Genomic DNA, 24,739 nt, shown 5'->3' on the forward strand with positions numbered 1-24,739 from the left:
AAAGGTTTCACTATCTCACTCACTCAAAAAAGTCTGTATTTTGGAATATTCCGTATTTCGGAATATTTGGATATGGGATACTCAACCTGTACCGACATACGCCTGTACACCAGGAGTAGGGCAGACGCGACTACTGTATGTTAAAAAAACTTTAAAGTATTCAGGCCACTGTATGAATCAGAATTAGCCCTTTAATGCATAAGTAATTGTGGGGGTGGGGTGTGAGGGGGGAAGGGGAGGGTTCCAGTTGCCCAGAAACCCCCCTTCTCTTGATCAGTGACTCAAATTATGAAAATAGCAATAGTATATAAAATGATTACTAGAGCTTCCACCACAACATGCAGTTTATGGGACAGAGCAGAGCTGCTGCACATGCCAAGTGGTAGCAGCTTCTCCTACCAAGTTTGCTATGTGTGGATCGCAGTCCTCAATCAGTGCACTGTACTGACGAGTAGCTGCCAGGAAGAAGGGACAGGTGCCTTGCCATGATGTGGGAGAAGGTGTGCTTAGAAATTGCAGTTCTGTCTCTACTGGTTCCCCTTCTATTATAGTATATTAATATATTTATTTAATATGGGATGTTTAACCACCACTTATTTATATTAGTTAAATATGTTTGAAACAGCCTATACTATAGACCATGGGGGTAATTCTGAGTTGATCGCAGCAGCAAGTTTGTTAGCAATTAGGCAAAACCATGTGCACTGCAGGGGGGGGGGGGGGGGGGGGCGCAGATATAACATTTGCAGAGAGAGTTAGATTTGGGTGGGTTATTTTGTTTCTGTGCAGGGTAAATACTGGCTGCTTTATTTTTACACTGCAATTTAGATTTCAGTTTGAATTTTCCTCACCCAAATCTAACTCTCTCTGCACATGTTGTATCTGTCCCCCCTGCAGTGCACATGGTTTTGCCCAATTGCTAACAAAGTTGCTGCTGCGATCAACTCAGAATTAGGCCCCATATATGGTGTTAAATATAAATACTATATCCCGTTTCCAGTGTATAAAAAGACCAATGTGTACATTAATGTCCAGGGTCAGTACTAGGTTCTTCTATGGCTCCCCCAGACTCCCACTCTTGCACCAATGTTCCGCAGAGTGGGAGATTGTCGAATGCATTTGGAAACCCCCTTCTAGAAAACCTGTGTTTGCCCCTGTAATGCATGGTCAGAAGCTAATAAAAAGCTGCAGAAAAAAATATGTTTGTGCTCAAATTTAACTGGACCCACACCAAAGAAAGTTCCTTTTAAGTAATTTATAAAATCATGACAAATTATATCATAAACATTGCTGTGTTCATTCTGTTTGTATGGTGATTTCCAGACGTGTAATTAATTCTCAAAATTATGTAAATGTATTTTCTCCTACATCAGTATCAAATATCAACTATATATTTAAAAACAAGAATTCTACATGTGCATTATGTAGATAGCAAAGCAGATTAGAACATTTTATGAATTAGACAATGAAAATCAGAATCCTATTACACATCATTTACAGAATGAGGAACAGAGAGAACCAAATGTACCGCATTTATTGTAAAAAGAGTTTCACACACATGCAATTGCTGAATTTCCTACATCCTATGTGGCAATGGCTTTGCCAGGCACAATACGTAACTGTTGACAATGTAAAGTCAGAAAACAGTTTGAGGAATTTTATTTAAATATGACAGTTGTAAAAAACTTGCACACAGGGGGGGTAATTGTTAAAAAGCCATATGGAGGCGTGCTTTAGCTAAGGTGCTATTGTCAAGCGATAGCACTGACTATACTGTAGCTTCCCCATTGTTAATAACAGTTAGCAGGGGTGGAAAACATGTGGATTGGCAAAACCACGCATTGTCCTTCGAAAACGCGGCCCATTGTCATCGATTTTGAGGCATTTTTCGCCCAATGAGTTTTCACTTAAAAAAAAAGTGAAAAGGCATTGTTAAAAATGCCTTTAAAAACAGATGGAAATGGCCTGCAATTGAATACCCTATTCCAGGGGTAGCCAACCCTGGTCCTCGAGAGTTACCAACAGTGCACATTTTCCAGGTCTCCTCACAGAATCACAAGTTAAGTGATTAGCTCCACCTGTGAATCTTTTAAAATGTGACTGTTCATAATAACTGCAGATGTGCACCTGCCAGGCGAACTGGAAAACGTGAACTGCTCACGAGGACCAGGGTTGGCTACTACTGTCCTATTCCTTCTCTCTCCCATTCCCCCCTATTCCTTCTCTCTCTCAATTACTCCTCTCTCACCCATTTCCTCCTATTCCTTCTCTCTGTCCCATCTCCCCCTATTCCTCCACTCTCTCTCTCTCTCTCTCTCTCTCTCTCTCTCTCTCTCTCTCTCTCTCCAGTCTCCCCCTATTCCTCGTCTCTCTCTCGTCTCCAACTATTCCTCCTCTCTTTCTCCCATCTGCTACTATTCCTCCTCTGTCTCTCCCATCTGCTTCTATTCCTCATCTCTCCCATCTCCCCCATTCCTCCTCTGTCTTTCTTTTTCCTCCTATTTCTCCTCTCTCTCTTCCAACTTCCCCATTGCCCCTCTCTCTCCTGACTCTCCCTATTCCTTCCCTCTCTCTTCCATCTCCTCCTATTGCTCCTCTCTCTCCCATCTGCTCCTATTCCTCCTCTTTCTCCTGTCTTCCCCTATTTCTCCTCTCTTTCTCCTGTCTCCCCTTATTTCTCCTCTCTCTCTCCCTTTTCCATCTCCTCCTATTTCTTCTCTTTCTTCCATCTGCCCCTATTCTTCCTCTCTCTCTCCGATCTGTCCTTTTTCCCTTCACTCTCTTGCACGTCTCCCCCTATTCCTCCTCTCTGTCTCTGGTCTCCCACATTTCTCCTTTCTCTCACGTGTCTCTCTCTATTCCTCCTCCCTCTCTGATCTTTCTGTATTTCTCCTCTTTCTTTCCTTTTTAGTACTTGTTTCTCTTTACCATTGCCTTCCATTCCCTCTCTTTATTCTCTAACTCTTCCTCTCGCTTTCTCCCCCCCCCCCCCCATGGGTAATATGATGTGTGTGTGTGGGGTGGGGGTGGGGGGCTTCAGGAGACCCTGCCTATTAACCAGTCCAGGGCCCCACAATATCTGATAGCAGCCCTGCCAGTCCTCATGTGATATCCATCTACCCGATCTCCGCATATCCCCAGATTGGCCTAGCAATGTGGTAAGTCTTTACTTACTACAACGGGACAGTGTTTCCAAGGTAGAGTATCACCCTGCTGCTTCAGCAAGGTTTTATTCAGGGGCGTGGGAATTGGATGTTGACACTGCATTTTGTGGGTGTCGGCGCTCCATTTAAGGGGCACAGTCCAGATAACGCAGGCGTGTCTGGACTGTTGCTGGGGAAGGCCGCAGTGGCTGCGTGTGCAACCCAAAGGATGGCTCTCTGATTGCATACGCAGGGAACTACCTTAATCACACGAGCACATTGCTGTATAGCGATGCGCTCACATGTTAGTGGGGGACAGGACCCGGCATGCGGGGCGGCCTTGACCTGTGCTGGCCGCCCCCCACACGTTAAAGAAAAGAGTTGTAGTATTATGATTTTTCACAAAACTGCAACTGAAGCTGAAGTAGGCCCTAAGTCTCCTAGGTTTAACTCTATAAAGGATGTAGAAATATACACATTATTGATCGAAAGATCCACAGATAATTTTTTACATGTTTTATATGATTTTAACATATGTATCTATGAAGCTGAATGAATTGGCTGTCGCTGTTCCAGTTTAGAGATGAAAAAATGACTGTCATCTGTCTTGCAAGTCGAGGCTATTCTATAGTTTGAGTACAGTGCTGTTAGAACCTGGCTGAAACACACAATCTCAAACCTTAGGGGCCGTCTCAGACCTGGATCCTGCTATGACAGTGGTTGTAGGCTGAAGGATGGTGAAGTGTGCGCACATGCAGTAGTCGCAATGCGCATGTGCACACATTGAGATGCAATGGCATCTAACTTGCGCGATCGCCTCGGCCCGATTGACAGGCAGAGGCATTTACAGGGTTGGAGGGGGCGTCGCAGCACCATTAAAGGGGCATCGACTCAGCGTTGGGGGGGGGGGGGGGCATTTGCATTGTCCAGACTGTTTGCAGGGAGGGCCATGGCAACTGCATGACATCACACGGAGCTGCTCCGACCCAAAACTTGGTGGGTAGCCACCTTCCTTCGCAGCTAGGCTGCGTAGGCAGAGGGCTACTCGAAACATGCAATGCTTTTGCATGTCTTGGGGGGGGGCTGAATCTGGCATGCGGGGTGGACTTGCCCTGTGCTGGGCGTCCCCTCGCATGTCTAAGAATTTGATTGTAGATGTGCGAAAAAATGCACATCTACGATCAGGTCTGAATTACCCCCTTAGTCTTAAGGACAAAATTCGTACTCTGGAATCAGATTGATTTTTAATTGGTCTGAGGGGTAAAGATTGATTCAGCAATCATAGTAACTTCAGTAAACTTTGTATACTACTGTATACCTAATAGGGGTAATTTTCTATGTAACTCCTCTATGCTTAGCAAGAAAACAATTATTTTTTTCTTAAATGGCATTTACTTTTGTCTACTTCATTATTTGTTTCCCTCTAGATAATAGAAACCACCTTCTTGACATCTCCAAATAATAAACCCTACCCCTGATCTCTCTGCCTTGTTGTTATCTTTGACTCATAACTGTTCTTTTTACTTGTTTTTTCAAAAGTGTTTTTATTGCAAATTATACAATAGAATTCAACAATTGAACAGTGCAGAAAATAATTATTGCATACATTTTCAAATATTTTCTTCCTCCAGGTATGACAATAGAGATACATGTATCCGTTTTTGTGTTGTAAAAAAAAAAAAGAGAATTACATTCAGATGTCAATTAAACAACAATATTGTCCTTCCAAATATGGTCTCATGGTGTTTTTTTTTTGTGGTAAAATAGTATACTTTTAAACAGATATATATTAGAGATTTCTTATGAACATAGTTATTGCATACCTGAATATTGATCAATTGAAAATCTCTGATGGCTATTTTAAACCACAAAACAAATTTGAATAAGTTAAGATCAAAAATACCAGATATTATGAAATTTTGATTGAATGTAAAGGACAAATTGTAAGGTAAAACTAAGAAGGAAGAAAAAGAGAATAAGGGGGGTAAAAGAGAAAATGAAAAGAGTAAAGAAAAAAGAAAAGAAAAAGGTCATAAGAAGATAGAGGCGTTGGAGAGTAAGGAAGGGAAGAAAGGAAATGGAAAAGGGAAAGGTAGGGGGAGAAAAAGGGTGGAAGCCATGCATGTTCAAGTCATCTTCTGTAATCCAATTCAGAGAGATAGGTGGGTCTTGTATGTATATTCTCGTTTCATACCAAAGGGTCATTCGGAAACATTTATGTATATGCTGTTTGGTTTCTATGGGTAAGGTGTCTATGTAACTCCCATATTGAAAATAATTTTTCAGTTTGGGAATCCTTGTGAAATGTAGTTTCAGTCCATTCAAGTTTGAACATTTTAATAAATTTTTCTTTAAGTGATAGGGGTGTGGAAGAAATCCACTGCTGTAATATGCATTTTTTGGCTACCGAGGAAATGAACAGTATTAGAAAATTCACCAAATGGTCCACTGTAAACTTTCTTATTATGAGCCAAAAACACTGAATCTTGGGACATTCCCATAAGCAATGGTACAAAGTTGCTTTGAGACAGTTACATTTATGACATTTGGACGTGTTGGTCAAACCTATTAAATGACAGTGGTGTGGAGATAAGTAACCTCTGTAGAAATTTTTTAAGAACATATCTCTATATGATGTGGCTGATATTGTTTTAATAGAGTACAGTAGGGTTTTTAAAATATCCTTCACCTCTAAGTTTGGAAAGTGTGACTGCCATTTAGTAATACGTTCGAAAGTGACCCATATGATAGGATATTATCTATATTTTAGGAAAATAAGTTATGGCTTTCTTGGAGTAACTCACATTTAGTAAGGCGTCATCCAGTTGATTACGCCAGTCCTCCTCATTTAAAAAACGTATTACCTTATTAGTGTAATGTTGTGCCTGGAGAAAGGCCAAGTTACACAATAGTAAAAGTCACAACGAGATTTTGCTTGTGCATAAATAAGAGGCTTTTTTGTGTTCAAGTTTGCGAGGTGTCTAACTGCGCGTATTCCCTGATCATGCCATGACCTAAATGTGTTGCCATACCGTGTTGAAAATTATTATTGCCTAAAAAGGGAAGATGTAATGAGTATAAAGTGGGAAGTTTGGCTTTATTACGTATTGTGTGCCAGGTCGACTATGTCAACGTTAATAATGGTTTTTCCAATAAATGTGCAGGAATGTCTTGTTTAGATAAATGTAAAAAGCAGGTCAGGGCAAGGTTCGGGAGAAATTGTTTTTTAATGGTATGATTGGCATATTGGTCTGTCTTATTGAGCCAGTCTTTGATGTATCTACAAGTGGCTGCCAGATTATAAAGTTTAACTTTAGGGAAATGTATTCCTCCCTCCTCCCTGTTTTTTTTTTATATTTTTTAACTGATTCTTGGTCTTTTCTTAGACCATATAAAGTTCCGGAATAATTCTATAGTTTTCTTTTCGTCTGTTAAAGTGAGTATGAGCAGGAGAACTTGCAGTGGGTAAAGTAATTTTGGAAAAGTAATAAGTTTGATTAAATTGGCTCTTCCCAAATACGACAACTAGAGGTGTTGCCACCCTTCTAATTCTGTACCAAGTTTTGCAATAAGCGGGGTTATATTCACACAATACAAGTCTTGTATATTTTTGGTTAGTTTTACTCCCAAGTACTGTACTTGGGAAAAGGCCCACCGCAGTTCCCCTAGAGGGCTGGCAGGTTTATAGGGACGATTAACCAAGGCCATTGCTGTCAACTTAGATAAATGTATCTTAAATCCCGAGATTGAGCCATAATAATTAAGTATTTCAAACAGGGGTTCCAGGCTGTCCTCCAGATTAGAGACAAAAAGTAACAGATCATCAGCAAAGGCCTGCAGTTTTAATTCTTGATTCCCAATCTTTGGCCCCTGAAAGGTTGTTGTAAGAAACATAGTAAAGGATCCAATGCTAGGTTGAACAGCAAAGGTGACAATGGACAACTTTGACTTGCCCCTTGCTGCATCAGTAAAGACTTGCCGAGAAGGCCATTGACCAACAATCTGGTGCTAGGTTCTAGGTAGAGATATTTGAGCATCTCTACAAAGGTGGTTCCAATTCCAAATTCTCTATAGTTCAGGACCTTGAACAGATATTCCCATAAAATTTTGTCTCGGCGTCCAAACTTTATATCACAGTTGACGAAAGAGTATTTGCTGGTGAGGAGGTTAGTACAGCTATAGCTGAGCGGATTCCCAGGACAGAATGACGCCCCATCGTAAAGCCCAATTGGTGTGGTGTTAAGAGAGTTGGCATCAAATCCTGTAGTCTGGTAGATAGTATTCTGGCTAAGATTTTGTATCGTGATTCAACAATGCAATTGGTCTATAAGACTCCATTAGAGAAGTGTCCTTATCTGGTGTAGGTAATAAAAGCATTATGGCCTCATTGAATGATGGGTAAACAATTTTCCCATCAAATATTTGTTGGAATAAAGTGAGAAGTGTCGGGATGTCAGTTTTTAGGATTTTATAATAATTGGCATTAAAACCATCTGGGCCCAGTGCTTTATTAATTTTGAGGGAGTCCATGGCTGTGAGAATTTCTTGTTCCATGATTGAACTATTTAGGCATTCTCTCTGTTGTACTGTCAGTTTGGGTAACCCCACATTTTCTAAGAAATCTTCATTTTGAGATAAATACATCGGAAATCGCCATAATTTAAAAGTGCGAAGGGGATTCCTCCTTTCTCTGTCACACAATACAGGAGCATGGTCTGAGATTACAATGTTATCTATGAGGGTATGGGTGACCCGTGTGAAGAAGGATTCTTTCATCAAAATATAGTCTAGTCTTATAAAGGTATCTCGAAAGATATGTATATTCTCTGCTAGAACCATTCCAGACATCCAGTAGTGCATGTAGAGAGCATAAAAAAGATATGCCTTCTCTGTTATTAGAAGATGGAGTCATTGGAGAATTGGAATGATCCAAGTGAGCATCATGTAGTGAGTTCATATCTCCTCCAACAATTAAGTTAGGTGTAGCATATTGCATTAACAAGTTGGAAATGGATTGATAGAATGTGAAATTAGATGAGTTAGGGGCATAGAGGTTGAGCAATGTTAATTGTTCGCCATGTATCGTTACATTGAGCTTGAGGTTTCTGCCCTCTGTGTCAGCTATGGTTTTAGTTACTTCATAATCGAGGTTCCTAGCAAATTAGATTGCTACTCTTCGTGTTTTCTTGCAATAAGAGAACAAAATACATTCTCCCAACTAAGGACTTTTTAAAGTGGAAGTCGATTTTTTTAACCAGTAAGTCTCTTGTAAAAAAAATGATGTCTGGGTGTGCACGTTTTAGGTGTGTGAGAACTCTACGTCTTTTGACAGCTGAATTCAGGCCAGCAACGTTCCATGGCAAGAACCTGTAGGAATTTGAAGTAAATTGTGGGAATTTTAAATTAGGTACCTGTGTTTGTGTCATCCTATGCCAGTTCTGATGGGTATTGCAAACAGTTTGATTAATAAATATGGGTCACTTGCTCCATCCCAGCAAGCAGAGCACGTGGGAGTTGACATTGACATACAAGGTCTAGACCAGGACCCGGACATGCATGACTCGGAAAAAAGGGGAGAAAGAGAAAAGAAAGAAGGGGAGAAAAAGAAGAACAACCAAATCAACAATAACAATAAGCATAGTACATTTTAGTTTGTTGCATTACCCATTACCATTAGGGGAAGCAATCAAAACCACACAAGAAGCAACCATCAATGTGGTATCACTAACTCATAACTGTTCTATGCTCTCCGCCACCTATTTTTATCCTAATACTGTTACATATTGCAATGTTGGATGGATAGCGATAGATACTGAAGAACCCACTATGCCCACCTGCTGTTCAACAGCTCTGTCCAAAGGCTGCATGATCCCAGATGCTCTCTCTGCTGTTTATGCAATTAATACCACTACAGTATTTTATTTAGCAGTTGTACATTATGGCCCAGATCTGTTAAGCCTTGGAGAGTGATACATTGCACTGTGATAAAGTACCAACCAATCAGCTTCTAACTGTCATGTTACAGACTGTGGGGTCTATTTACTAAGCCTTGGATGGAGATAAAGTGGACAGAGATAAAGTACTAGCCAATCAGCTCCTGTCAGTTTTCAAACCCAACCTGTGACATGACAGTTAGGAACTGATTGGCTGGTACTTTATCTTCGTCCACGTTATCTGCATCCAAGGCTTAGTAAATAAACCCCACAGTGTTTAAAATGACAGTTAGGAGTTTGTTGGTTGGTACTTTATCACTGCGCAATTTGTAACTCTTCAAGGCTTGATAAATATGGGCATATGTTTGGTTTCTCAGTTTAACTGAGAACTATCTACTTTGTCAAGTGGGACCCTCCTCCTCCACAACACCATCTTCCCAGTAGAAAAGATGTGAGTGTGATGATGGTGCTGCGGAGAAGGAAAGTCCCGCTTGCTGGTGCACAAGGTAAAGTATAACGCACACAGCACATTTCCCCATTGCGGACTGGCTAGATGAAAATGCAATCTGTATCAAACTGTTACTGCTCTGTCTGTTATTAATCATTCTTGTTTGATTACTGTGTTTGTCCCCATCTGTAAATAAACAGTATATGGGCTTTCACTATATGAATGCTAGTGTTTATTCTAATTATTCTAATTATTATTATTAGTACTACTTAGTGATGAGCGGGTTCGGTTCCTCGGAATCCGAACCCGCCCGAACTTCACTTTTTTTTACACGGGTCCGAGCGACTCGGATCCTCCCGCCTTGCTCGGTTAACCCGAGCGCGCCCGAACGTCATCATCCCGCTGTCGGATTCTCGCGAGACTCGGATTCTATATAAGGAGCCGCGCGTCGCCGCCATTTTCACACGTGCATTGAGATTGATAGGGCGAGGACGTGGCTGGCGTCCTCTCCGTAATAGAAAAGACTAAGTGACATTGTTATAATTGTGGGGAGGATTGGGGACGGGGAGCAGCTGTTAGGGAGTACAGTGCAGGGTTTTGATTATACCACCAGTGATTTTAATCCTTTGTTTCTCTGCCAGAAAAAAAACGCTCCACCATATCTGTGCTCACTCAGTGTGCTGCACTGCTGCATGATATATCTGTGCTGACTCTGAGTGCACTGCTCACACTGCCTAATTGTGGGGACTGGGGAGCAGTTATAGCAGGAGTACAGTGCACAGTTTTGCTGACAGTGACCACCAGTCCAGTATACGTTTGTCTGCCTGAAAAACACTGTGGTGTTTTTTTTTTCTTTCTTCATGCTAGTTTGTTTAGCAGTCTGCTGACAGTGTCCACCAGGTCCGTTATACAGTATATTATATATATAAGCACTAAGCAGCAATACGGTAGGCCACGGCTGTACCTACCTCTGTGTCGTCAGTGCACTCGTTGTCCATAAGTATAAGTAATACTATACTATCCCCATCCATCTACATTGTATACCTGTGGTGTTTTTTTTTTCTTTCTTCATACTAGTTTAGCAGTCTGCTGACAGTGTCCACCAGGTCCGTTATACAGTATATTATATATATAAGCACTAAGCAGCAGTACGGTAGGCCACGGCTGTACCTACCTCTGTGTCGTCACTCGTCGTCCATAAGTATAAGTAATACTATACTATCCATTCATCTACATTGTATACCTGTGGTGTTTTTTTTTTTCTTTCTTCATACTAGTTTAGCAGTCTGCTGACAGTGTCCACCAGGTCCGTTATACAGTATATTATATATATAAGCACTAAGCAGCAGTACGGTAGGCCACGGCTGTACCTACCTCTGTGTCGTCACTCGTCGTCCATAAGTATAAGTAATACCATACTATCCATCCATCTACATTGTATACCTGTGGTGTTTTTTTCTTTCTTTCTTCATACTAGTTTAGCAGTCTGCTGACAGTGTCCACCAGGTCCGTTATACAGTATATTATATATATAAGCACTAAGCAGCAGTACGGTAGGCCACGGCTGTACCTACCTCTGTGTCGTCACTCGTCGTCCATAAGTATAAGTAATACTATACTATCCATCCATCTACATTGTATACCTGTGGTGTTTTTTTTTTCTTTCTTCATACTAGTTTAGCAGTCTGCTGACCGTGTCCACCAGGTCCGTTATACAGTATATTATATATATAAGCACTAAGCAGCAGTACGGTAGGCCACGGCTGTACCTACGTCTGTGTCGTCAGTGCACTCGTCGTCCATAAGTATAAGTAATACTATACTATCCATCCATCTACATTGTGTACCTGTGGTGGCTTTTAGTTGTGCGCAAAATATGGAGAACAAAAACGTGGAGGTTAAAAAAATAGGGAAAGATCAAGATCCACTTCCAGCTGAAGCTGCTGCCACTAGTCATGGCCGAGACGATGAAATGCCATCAACGTCGTCTGCCAAGGCCCATGCCCAATGTCATAGTACAGAGCAAGTAAAATCCAAAACACAAAAGATCAGTAAAAAAATGACCCAAAAATCTAAATTAAAAGCGTCTGAGGAGAAGCGTAAACTTGCCAATATGCCATTTACGACACGGAGTGGCAAGGAACGGCTGAGGCCCTGGCCTATGTTCATGGCTAGTGGTTCAGCTTCACATGAGGATGGAAGCACTCATCCTCTCGCTAGAAAAAAGAAAAGACTTGCGTCAAAAGCACAGCAAAGAACTGTGTGTTCTTCGAAATCCCAAATCCCAAAGGAGAGTCCAATTGTGTCGGTTGCGATGCCTGACCTTCCCAACACTGGACGGGAAGAGCTTGCGCCTTCGACCATTTGCACGCCCCCTGCAAGTGTTGAAAGGAGCACCCGCAGTCCAGTTCCTGATAGTGAAATTGAAGATGTCAGTGTTGAAGTACACCAGGATGAGGATATGGGTGTTGCTGGCGCTGGGGAGGAAATTGACAAGGAGGATTCTGATGGTGAGGTAGTTTGTTTAAGTCAGGCACCCGGGGAGACACCTGTTGTCCGTGGGAGGAATATGGCCATTGACATGCCTGGTGAAAATACCAAAAAAATCAGCTCTTCAGTGTGGAAGTATTAAAACAGAAATGCGGACAACAGGTGTCAAGCCGTGTGTTGCCTTTGTCAAGCTGTAATAAATAGGGGTAAGGACGTTAACCACCTCGGAACATCCTCCCTTATACGTCACCTGCAGCGCATTCATAATAAGTCAGTGACAAGTTCAAAAACTTTGGGCGACAGCGGAAGCAGTCCACTGACCAGTAAATCCCTTCCTCTTGTAACCAAGCTCGCGCAAACCACACCACCAACTCCCTCAGTGTCAATTTACTCCTTACCCAGGAAAGCCAATAGTCCTGCAGGCCATGTCACCGGCAAGTCTGACGAGTCCTCTCCTGCCTGGGATTCCTCCGATGCATCCTTGAGTGTAACGCCTACTGCTGCTGGCGCTGCTGTTGTTGCTGCTGGGAGTCGATCGTCATCCCAGAGGGGAAGTCGGAAGACCACTTGTACTACTTCCAGTAAGCAATTGACTGTCCAACAGTCCTTTGCGAGGAAGATGAAATATCACAGCAGTCATCCTGCTGCAAAGCGGATAACTGAGGCCTTGACAACTATGTTGGTGTTAGACGTGCGTCCGGTATCCGCCGTTAGTTCACAGGGAACTAGACAATTTCTTGAGGTAGTGTGCCCCCGTTACCAAATACCATCTAGGTTCCACTTCTCTAGGCAGGCGATACCGAGAATGTACACGGACGTCAGAAAAAGACTCACCAGTGTCCTAAAAAATGCAGTTGTACCCAATGTCCACTTAACCACGGACATGTGGACAAGTGGAGCAGGGTAGACTCAGGACTACATGACTGTGACAGCCCACTGGGTAGATGTATTGCCTCCCGCTGCAAGAACAGCAGCGGCGGCACCAGTAGCAGCATCTCGCAAACGCCAACTCGTTCCTAGGCAGGCTACGCTTTGTATCACCGCTTTCCAGAATACGCACACAGCTGAAAACCTCTTACGGCAACTGAGGAAGATCATCGCAGAATGGCTTACCCCAATTGGACTCTCCTGGGGATTTGTGGCATCGGACAACTCCAGCAATATTGTGCGTGCATTACATCTGGGCAAATTCCAGCACGTCCCATGTTTTGCACATACCTTGAATTTGGTGGTGCAGAATTATTTAAAAAACGACAGGGGCGTGCAAGAGATGCTGTCGGTGGCCAGAAGAATTGCGGGCCACTTTCGGCGTGCAGGCACCACATACAGAAGACTGGAGCACCACCAAAAAAACCTGAACCTGCCCTGCCATCATATGAAGCAAGAGGTGGTAACGAGGTGGAATTCAACCCTCTATATGCTTCAGAGAATGGAGGAGCAGCAAAAGGCCATTCAAGCCTATACATCTGCCCACGATATAGGCAAAGGAGGTGGAATGCACCTGTCTCAAGCGCAGTGGAGAATGATTTCAACGTTGTGCAAGGTTCTACTGCCCTTTGAACTTGCCACACATGAAGTCAGTTCAGACACTGCCAGCCTGAGTCAGGTCATTCCCCTCATCAGGCTTTTGCAGAAGAAGCTGGAGGCATTGTAGAAGGAGCTAAAACAGAGCGATTCCGCTAGGCATGTGGGACTTGTGGATGGAGCCCTTCATTCTCTTAACCAGGATTCACGTGTGGTCAATCTGTTGAAATCAGAGCACTACATTTTGGCCACCGTGCTCGATCCTAGATTTAAAACCTACGTTGGATCTCTCTTTCCGGCAGACACAAGTCTGCAGGGGTTCAAAGAACTGCTGGTGAGAAAATTGTCAAGTCAAGCGGAACGCGACCTGTCAACATCTCCTCCTTCACATTCTCCCGCAACTGGGGGTGCGAGGAAAAGGCTACGAATTCCGAGCCCACCCGCTGGCGGTGATGCAGGGCAGTCTGGAGCGACTGCTGATGCTGACATCTGGTCCGGACTGAAGGACCTGCCAACGATTACTGACATGTCGTCTACTGTCACTGCATATGATTCTCTCACCATTGAAAGAATGGTGGAGGATTACATGAGTGACCGCATCCAAGTAGGCACGTCAGACAGTCCGTACGTATACTGGCAGGGAAAAGAGGCAATTTGGAGGCCCTTGCACAAACTGGCTTTATTCTACCTAAGTTGCCCTTCCTCCAGTGTGTACTCCGAAAGAGTGTTTAGTGCCGCCGCTCACCTTGTCAGCAATCGGCGTACGAGGTTACTTCCAGAAAATGTGGAGAAGATGATGTTCATTAAAATGAATTATAATCAATTCCTCCATGGAGACATTCACCAGCAGCAATTGCCTCCAGAAAGTATACGGGGATCTGAGATGGTGGATTCCAGTGGGGACGAATTAATAATCTGTGAGGAGGGGGATGTACACAGTGAAAGGGGTGATGAATCGGACGATGATGATGAGGTGGACATCTTGCCTCTGTAGAGCCAGTTTGTGCAAGGAGAGATTGATTGCTTCTTTTTTGGTGGGGGCCCAAACCAACCAGTCATTTCAGTCACAGTCGTGTGGCAGACCCGGTCGCTGAAATGATGGGTTGGTTAAAGTGTGCATGTCCTGTTTATACAACATAAGGGTGGGTGGGAGGGCCCAAGGACAATTCCATCTTGCACCTCTTTTTTCTTTCATTTTTCTTTGCGTCATGTGCTGTTTGGGGAGTATTTTTTGGAAGGGCCATCCTGTCTGACACTGCAGTGCCACTCCTAGATGGGCCAGGTGTTTGTGTCGGCCACTTGGGTCGCTTAGCTTACTCACACAGCTACCTCATTGCGCCTCTTTTTTTTCTTCTTTGCGTCATGTGCTGTTTGGGGAGTATTTTTTGGAAGGGCCATCCTGCCTGACACTGCAGTGCCACTCCTAGAAGGGCCAGGTGTTTGTGTCGGCCACTAGGGTCGCTTAGCTTACTCACACAGCTACCTCATTGCGCCTCTTTTTTTCTTTGCGTCATGTGCTGTTTGGGGAGTATTTTTTGGAAGGTCCATCCTGCCTGACACTGCAGTGCCACTCCTAGATGGGCCAGGTGTTTGTGTCGGCCACTTGGGTCGCTTAGCTTAGCCATCCAGCGACCTCGGTGCAAATTTTAGGACTAAAAATAATATTGTGAGGTGTGAGGTGTTCAGAATAGACTGAAAATGAGTGGAAATTATGGTTATTGAGGTTAATAATACTATGGGATCAAAATGACCCCCAAATTCAATGATTTAAGCTGTTTTTTAGGGTTTTTTGAAAAAAACACCCAAATCCAAAACACACCCGAATCCGACAAAAAAAATTCGGTGAGGTTTTGCCAAAACGCGTTCGAACCCAAAACACGGCCGCGGAACCGAACACAAAACCAAAACACAAAACCCGAAAAATTTCCGGTGCACACTGGGGTGTGGTATGCGTGACCGGCGGTCAGGAGACCGCCAATCAGCATACCGATGCCAGTATCCTGGCAGCAGAATGGCAGCAGAGGGCTCGGTGGCAACCGCAGGTTCTATTCCCACTCTATGGGTGTCGTGGACATCCACGAGTGGGAATAGTCCCTTTTGTTCGGCATGCCGACCTTTGAGATTGTGAGTGAGTGGGTTGTAGGGGGAGGTATTGTGACCGGCGGTCTCTTAACCGCCGATCACTACTACTACTAATAATAATAATTTGTCAAAATGACTTCTCTAGAAAGCATACTTCAGAAGCACACGTACATGCATACAACACCATGGACTTATTCAATGACATCATGAAACCTGCAGAATAATAGAATGAACATTATGTAGGCAGACTGCTCTGTGCCTTACAAATAACAACTATACATGCACCTGACACTTTGGTGAGAGATTAGTGTGTGCCAGTACAGCAGAAGATGTACTTGGCATATTAAAAAAAATATTTGCTTTTCATAACACAACAAAGAGAAGTTTCCTTGTTAATAATGAGATTTATGGCTCAGGAAATTTGTTGAAATGATTAACCACCTACTGATTATTTAAAATGCAACATCTTTCAGTGGACTTTGGATGATATAGCAATGTCATTAGCACATTATCACATTGAATAAAATACTGTGGAATTATAGTGAAAGGTCAGTATACAACCAATGATCTTCGACACACTGTAAAAAAAAATTTGATCAAAAGCAAACACCTACTCTCTACTTTTCATGAAAATTGTTTCAAAACAATCTATGGAAAATGATTTGCCGTAACCAATATGGCATGCAGCATTTAATTGTGTGGAGCTATAGGGCTCTTTGTGCACATTGCACCCTACTACAAATCTCCGGTGTGCACACACTTTATGTTACTGGTATTAGGTATAATAAATATCTACATTCCAATCAAAGAGAGCCCAGTACACTATATAACCAACATTACCCAAAATTGTATACATTGAGTATTCATTTGAGTGTATTAAATGTATTATACATATAGCCTCTACTGTATATAGCAAATGAGTAAGCAGTAAAGCAGCACTCACCCTGTTGAATTACGAATACCGTAAGATGGATAACACGTGGTGAGGTTAGGCTGGGATTGAGATGTGGTTAATTGTGTTCTGTCTTTTGGGACTGAAACGTAAAAGAAAAGATTAAACATAGCTGCAGGTAATATAACATGCAGAGCACTGCGCTGTGGACATGCTGCAGAGCTGGACATACAGTGGTGAGGCAGAACCTTTCCTGTCATACTAATGTATTCGCCAGAGTTTTGACTACATAAAGTATAGGAAAAATACAAAGAATATCTTCTTTAAAACATAGAATGTGACAGCAGATAAGAACCACTTGGCCCATCTAGTCTGCCCCTTTTTTTTAACCATATTTTTACCTCAAACCTTAATTGATCCTTATTTCTTTGTAAGGATATCCTTTTGTCTATCCCATGCATGCTTAAATTGCTCTACTGTATTAGCCTCTACCACCTCTGATGGGAGGCTATTCCACTTGTCCAGTTCTAATAACTTTTATAGTCAAAACTCTGGAGTAAAATGTCTATGGTAGGTGAGGCAGTCTATTTTTTCTGCACATCTCTGATCAAAACGCACCAAATTTTAAGAAGCATAAACTACTGCACCTGTGCATAAGGCCCACATCAACCCTTGGGTTCATTTTTGTGTAAATCTGTCCCTGTCTCTAGCCAATGCCTCCTGAGCCATTTATCTCGCTGCACATCCCTGCATCTGCGTGTCCTTGCTCCAAATTTGCATAGAGAGCAGGTATTGATGATGAGAATCACCATTATACAGCACGGCACTGCAGTTTGAAATAGCAAAGAAAACACTTCAATTTAGTGCCTCATCTTGAGGTGTTTGTGTTCCTGTTTGTGCCGTGCTGTATGACAGTGATTCTTATCATCAATACCTGGTCTCTCTCTCTCTCTCTATCTCTCTCTTTATTTATATATATTGGATTCAGTCAATATACCTGCTGTTGTGATCTTGACATTCAGGAGACCGATTTGCACATCACTTTTTTTTATCTGAATTTATTTGGAATTCATTTTTTGTGTATTATATGCATAAGCTGCCATACTGTCACCTGTTATTATACATATCTGAACAGCACCTGATTGTCTAAATTTGTTCATATTTTTGCCTCTTTTTTTTTGGACAGCATCCAACTTCTCATTATGGGCAGTGCATTGAAATATCGCAAGTAAGGACTCTCCAAAATGGCTATTTCCCTTATCTGCAAGAGGACTTGATTTAAATGGCCGCTGTTAGTATTAATCTGAGCACAAAGATAGCTGCCATGCGTTCCAATGACCGGAAGTTACAAAGTGCAGCTTAATCACGGACCCACAGAACCACCATTTACATTGGAATTACCATCAATATATCAGTGCTACTATCTGGACCCTCAACAGCCACATAACATCAACCTACCCTCCAACTGTACCTTTTTTCTATAGTCTTGGCAGGTACAGTACCTTTTTTTCTATAGTATTGGCAGGTACAGTACCTTTTTTCTATAGTCTTGGCAAGTACAGTACCTTTTTCCTATAGTCTGTACCGATTTTTGGCTCTCCAAACTTCCATTGAAAGTATAGGAAAATGGGTGTGACCACGCCCCCTTTACCCATGACCACGCCCCATTTTCGAATTTGTACCGATTTTTATGTGTAAAATGGAGGGTATGCATCAAGATTAAGGACCTCTATCTGCACTTTTTTCCTGGAGTGGAAATTACATGGCTCACCCAGAATCCTCTAGCAGAAATGATGCCGATCACACTGCTTTTATAGCATGTTTGGACACCTTTAACCTCATTAAACATATTGTATGTAATTTGCATGATATTTATATTTATTCTTATGACGCGGTCAATATTATTTCTTGCTTTTAAGCTATTATAATTTATATACGTAATCAGAAGCAGGGCAGGAAGGTCACCACGTTTGTCTCTGCTATAAAAAGCTTGACTTGTCCCACACTTATATTCCCCTGATGAAGTCCTAAGGACAGGACAAATCACAGCGGGACTCCCTGTTTACCCAGGACTTCCCCAGTGGACAGATAAGCTATATTGATTTTATTATCTTGTACGTTTGCTGTCTGCCATTTTTTTGTGTACTGCTGTAATTAAAACTGTGTCTTTTTATTGAAAGAAGCCTGTTTTTTTGCAGGATTCTTATTTGGGACTATATTGTTCCGCATTGATAATCACAGTATTTCTTTGCAGTATAAAATGGCTGTTTAAAATATGCAGTTTAAAATGGCGACCACTATGTCCTATTTCTGTTTTATTACACATATCTACATTTGATAGTCATGTGACCGAAGAAAAAATGAAAGTTATGGAATCTAATCGTCTTGCACTTTATATAGGGTGTTACTTCACACAACTGTATTAATTATACACTAATAATTGCATAAGTCCCGATTTGCGTGGAACAGTCCCGTTTTCCAAGGACTGTCCTGTTGTCCCATCCGCAGGTGGCAGTGTCCTGCGGCGTGTGTGGGGGGTGGCAGTTAGGAGTCTCCTGTTACACACTGCAGCAGTGGTGAATAGACGCTGTGCGCATGCGATATTCACGGGAGACAGAGGGACTGGGGGCATGTCCAGAAGCTTATAGAGCGCTGGGCAATCCCCTTCAGAGGCAAAAATGGGGATGCGTACCTTTTGGTGGTGACGTCCCGTAAAGCTACAGACTTTTCAGAAGCCACAACTCTTTTCGAGCACGCGCGGCTCCACCGCGCAAAGGAGTCCCACTTTCCCTGATATGAATGTAAGTGCTCTGTTCACTGTATTTGCTATACATTTTTGTCTATCACTCACAGTAACTGGGTTGGAGCTACCACTTTTATATTTTATGAGGAGTGTAATCACTTTTTAGTTTCCACAATTTATCACATGTGAATTGGTGGAATACCTGTGCACATTTCTTTTTTTCACCTCTGGCAGGTGACAAAATATCTCTGGAATCTGTGAACTTTTCATGGATTCCATGTGTTAACGCCCGATAACCACTGTTAACGCCCATTATCACATGAAGTTAACAGTCATTAACCAGCCTTTCGGGAAAAGTCAGGCAATTGAATCTCCCCCTATATTGGTAAACAAATGACCAGCATTAAAATGGCTAAGCATAGGCCCTGCCCCTAGCTATACATGTTGTTACCAACCAAGGTGTCATAGTCTTGATAGAGTCATTTTTATTTTATACATTAAACGTCACTTGGGTTATTCCCTCTTCAGACTAGTATTTCCTGGGTGGATTCACAGAAAAGGCTCCCACCACAGAAAAATGGAGTTGACTCCATCTATTGTATATATCAGTTTTTGAAAGACTTCAGTGCAGAGAACGGTGTAATGCTCAAAACAGAGTTCCCTTAGATTGCACTACCACTTAGCAAAAGATTTTAATAAGTTGCCCCTTGTCATAGATCGATGCCAGGGGGCTGTTACATGTAAATGTTTCTTCCAAGGCTCCTCCTGTTCTTTTACAGTCACGATAGAAAACTGGTGAAATAGAGAAAGTGAGAGATGTGAGCAGGATGACCATTCACAAATTGTGATCAAAGAATTATGGTGTGTGACTGGTCCTTGTGCTTACATCACCCTCTTCTACCACCATGTAAAATTGATTTGTGAGGGCACAAAGTAAAATATTTTACATAAGTCGTTTTAAGGCAATAAATATAATAATAGTAAAAAGTACTGGGCATAATGTGAGTTGTGTTCTATAAAAGTTATGTGTATACATACAGTACAAAAAACAAAAAATAATTGGCTAAGAATGTGAATTTGTCGTCATTTTCAGAGACAAATTTGTGGCTTTCAAAGAAAGATATTAGATGCAATAAATAGAATTAGTATGTCAGTTATCTAAGGATTAAGATCGTGCATTTAAGACACGGGGGACTGGGGGAGGGGTGTGTGTATGTGCAGGGGATGGGTGGTAGGGGAGGGGGATATTAGATTGTGCATACCTCCCAACAGGGCCGGATTGACAGTAGAACTCACTGGGACTTTCCCCAGGAGGCCGGTCCGTGTGTGTGTGTGTGTGTGTGTGTGTGTGTGTGTGTAGGAGGGGCAGCCTAGGGATGGCCATCGGTGGGGTGTCCATCGATGATACCATCGACAATAACCATCGATGGTACACAAACGACTGAAAGGTGCTGGCTGGTCCGCGGACCAATGAAAAACCAGGGTCCGGACTTAGCAAGTGTCAGGGGCGGAGCTATGCTCCGTGTCCAGGCACCATATAAAAAAAGAAAAGTATTTGGTTATACCTTTCCATCGATGGAGGGAAAGCATCTGGTTCTCCCCCATCGATGGCAAAAGTATTCTACATCGGCCATAAAGCAGCAATGATTTTTAATCATCGATGGTCGATGACCATCCCTAGGTCAGCCTCTTGCTGATGGTGGCTGCCTGAGACAGACACCGAAGCTGGGCACAACGCCGTCTCTTTTCCTCAGGCTCCCAGCAAACAGGGCCACACTGCACAGCACCGCAAGGGTGAGGCAGTGATCGCTGGCAACCACCTCACGGAAACACCAGTTTGCCAGATCGCAGCAGCAGCCGCATCTTAGGGGCTGCTGTGTGAGAGCGCGGTGCTGCACAGCTAGCGTATGGAACCAGGCATGCCAGGAATGGGACACCAGCAACAACACCAGGTCAGTGCTCATCCCAGTGTCTACCCCTTCTGCAGTCCAGTGTTCCTGTCTGCCACCATTACTGACTCCCTCATCCCAGTGTCTCCCTCCCTTCCATCCTCTACCAGCCCACTGCAGCAATCTCACTGCCCCTCTCCTAGAAACCCCCAGCAAGTCCCGTCAGTGTCCCCCTGGGATCCAGTCTCTAGGTCGACAAGACTTAGGTCAACAATGTCTAGGTCGACCAGTATTGGTTGACAGTAAATAGGTTTTAATGGTTTCTAGGTTGACAGGGATTCTAGGTCGACATGTACTAGGTCGACATGACAAAAGGTCGACATGAGTTTTTCACCTTTTTTTTTTTTTTTTAACTTTGTCATACTTTACGATCCACGTGGACTTCAATTGGGAATGGTAACCTGTGCCAAGCGCAGCAGTAGCGGATCGAGGCACCTTGCCCGAAGCGAGCCATGCGAGGGGACATGGTGCACTAATTGGGGTTCCCGCTCACTCTACACCAAATTTAAACGACACCAATTTTTTTTTTTTTAAACTCATGTCGACCTTTTGTCATGTCAGGGAATGGTAACCTGTGCCAAGTGCAGCAGTAGCAGATCGAGGCACCTTGCCCGAAGAATGGCGAGCGAAGCGAGCCATGCGAGGGGACACGATGCACTAATTGGGGTTCCTGCTCACTCTACACCAAATTAAAACTACACCATTTTTTTTTTTTTAAAACCTCATGTCGACCTGCTACATGTCGACCTAGAGTCCCTGTTGACCTAGAAACCACGTCGACTTACTTACTGTCGACCAATAGTGGTCGACCTAGACACTGTCGACCTACGTTTAGTCTATCTAACATATCACACCCATCCCCCCTATCTCATTCAGCCTAGTGTACCCCCTCCCTCCAATCACCATCTCACTGCCTCCCTTCCAATCCAGCCCAGTGTCATCCTATCACAATGCAGCCCTATGCAGCCCATTGTCCCCCTGTAAATCACTTGTATTCCCCATGTAGTCTCACTGTAATGTATATCACTATATGTATTGCTGTGTCATGTGTATGCATACCTCCCAAATGTCCCGATTTTCTTGGGATCACCCCCCTTTTTTGGGGACTGTCCCGCTGTCGCACGCAGGCGGAGGTGGGTTTGGCAGTTGGGAGGCTCATCTCACCCGCATGCGCACAGCGTCTATTCACAGCAGACAGAGGGACTGAGGGCATGCCAGCAGCTCACAGAGCGCACAAGGGTCCCGAATGTCACATACTAAAAGTTGGGAGGTATGTATCTGTCATTGTCTCAGTCACTTTCTGCCTCTCCCAGATATCACCCTCTGCCTCCCCTCCCTCCACCAACTACCTCTCCCTGCCACCCTCTGCCTCCCCTCCCCCCACCAACTGCCTCTCCCCATCACCCTCTGCCTCACCCTCTCCATGTGACCCACTATATCTCCCCATCATCCTCTCCTTGTCACACACTGTCTCTCCATGGGGCAGATGTATTAAGCCTGGAGAAGGGATAAAGCAGTGATAAGTGCAAGGTGATAACACACCAGCCAGTCAGCTCCCAACTGTCATTTTTCAAATCCGTAATGATTGGCTGGTGCATTATCACCTTGAGCTTATTACTGATTTATCACTTCTTTAGGTTAATACATCTGCCCCCCGTTACCCTCTGCCTGTCATCACCCACTTCCTCTTCCCATCTCCCTCTTCCTGTCACCCACTGCCTCTCCCTGGCATACCTCCCAACATGACCCTCTCCAGGAGGGACACAATGCTCTGTTTCTGGAACGTTTCTCTCAATCTATGATTGCAGGCACCTGTTTTGAACAGGTTAATGGATAAGAAAGGTGTTTTAGCACAGGTGACGGCAATCACAAATTAAGAGGGAAGACCAGGAGCAGAGCATTCTGTCCCTCCTGGATAGGGTCATGTTGGGAGGTATGCCCTGGTATCACCCATTGCCTCTCCATGTCACACTCTCCTGTCACCCATTGCCTCTTTGTCTCCCACTATCTCTCCCCGAAACTCTGTCTCTCAGATGTCGCCCTCTGCCTCTCCCTAACAATAACTGTCTCTACCTGTCACCCACTGCCTCGCCCTGCTTGTCACACTCTCCACATCACTCCCTACCTCTCTCTGTCACCTTCTCCCTGTCACGCTCTCTCTACTCCTGACATCACCTACTGCATCTCCCTATCACCCTCGCCAGGTGCCACCCACTTGAGGCCGCTTCCCAGAAAATTTCCAGGGCCATTTTTAATTCCCAATCCGCCCCTGCCTCCCAACATGACCCATTGATGAGGGACAAAATGCTCTCTACCTGGACTTCCCTCTTAATGGGCCAGATGTACTAAGCTTTGAAAAGTGATTACTTGCACAGTGATAAAGCACCAGCCAACTAGCTCCTAACTGTCATTTTTCAAGCCCAGCCTGTTACATGGCAGGTAGGAGCTGATTGGCTGTTACTTTATCACCGTGAAATTTATCACTTTTCAAGGCTCAGTACATCTCCCCAAATATATGATTGGCATCACATGTGTTGAACTATTTAATTGATAAGAAGGGTATTTCAACATAGGTGATTGCAATCATAAATAAAGAAGGAAGTCTAGAAACAGAGCATTTTGTCCCTCCTGGAATGGGTTATGTTGGGATGTATGGATTGTGTATATTAAATTGAAACCAATGGCGTATATTGCAGGTTCTAAAACTCGGTTTTCAGAACCCCACAAAGTGTATGTTTTCCAGATCTCCTCACAGAACCACAAGTGAAGTAATTAGCTCCACCTGTGGATCTTTTAAAATGTGTCAGTGAGTAATGAATAAACCTGTGCACCCGCAGGGGTCCTGAGGACCGCGTTTGAGAACCTATGGTGTATATTAGATTTAAATTAACAGTTTAATAATGCCTGGGTACTGTTTATAGCTCCATCTAATAGAGAGATAACTATTTTATACATTTTCTTGTAGTGGAACAAATGCAACTTAACCTTAAAATACACATAGAAAAATAAAATCTATAAAAATCACAAATAACAATATTTAATTGCCAGTTGCTTGCGGCACGCGTCAATCTCAGATCAAACTTTAGGATTCTTTCATAATTGTTTCAAATGTCTATTGGTTTCTTTGGAATACAGTACATTTTACAGTAATTTTTGGTAATAAATGTTATATTTATATTATACTATTTTAGTATGTGTTGTTAATATAACGGGTTTGGAATTGATTACCCGCGGGCAAGATACAGGCTGCCAAAATTCCGTCAGCGGCATTCCACCCGCCAAAATGCTGGCAGCGGGGCCAGCACTAAGAGTCCCCTTGTGGGCTCGCTGCACTCACCACGCTGTGGTCTGAGTGGCTCGCTGTGCTCACCACAGGATCTTTTCCCGATCTGTGGGTTTCGTGGACATCCACTAGTGGGAATAGCTCCGTTGTGCCAGAACTACAGCCGGCTGCATTGCCGGCTGTTGGGATTCTGGCGTCGGAATCTCGATAGCCGGTAAATTAAACGCATCCAATATGACATCTGGGAAGATT

At 43.3% G+C, this 24,739-nt stretch overlaps 1 protein-coding gene across 1 annotated transcript in view; it reads right to left on the bottom strand.

Moving 5' to 3' along the window:
• The window catches only part of LOC134907845 (FYN-binding protein 1-like), a 225,038-nt gene that overhangs the window by 88,593 nt on the left and 111,706 nt on the right, over positions 1 to 24,739 (bottom strand). The window contains exon 3 of the mRNA XM_063914822.1: positions 16,564 to 16,654. Within this exon, the coding sequence (XP_063770892.1) occupies positions 16,564 to 16,654 (91 nt within the window). The remainder of the gene's footprint in view (positions 1 to 16,563; positions 16,655 to 24,739) is intronic.

The sequence above is a fragment of the Pseudophryne corroboree genome, chromosome 1 (assembly GCF_028390025.1).
Source record: "Pseudophryne corroboree isolate aPseCor3 chromosome 1, aPseCor3.hap2, whole genome shotgun sequence".
Lineage (NCBI taxonomy): Eukaryota > Metazoa > Chordata > Amphibia > Anura > Myobatrachidae > Pseudophryne > Pseudophryne corroboree.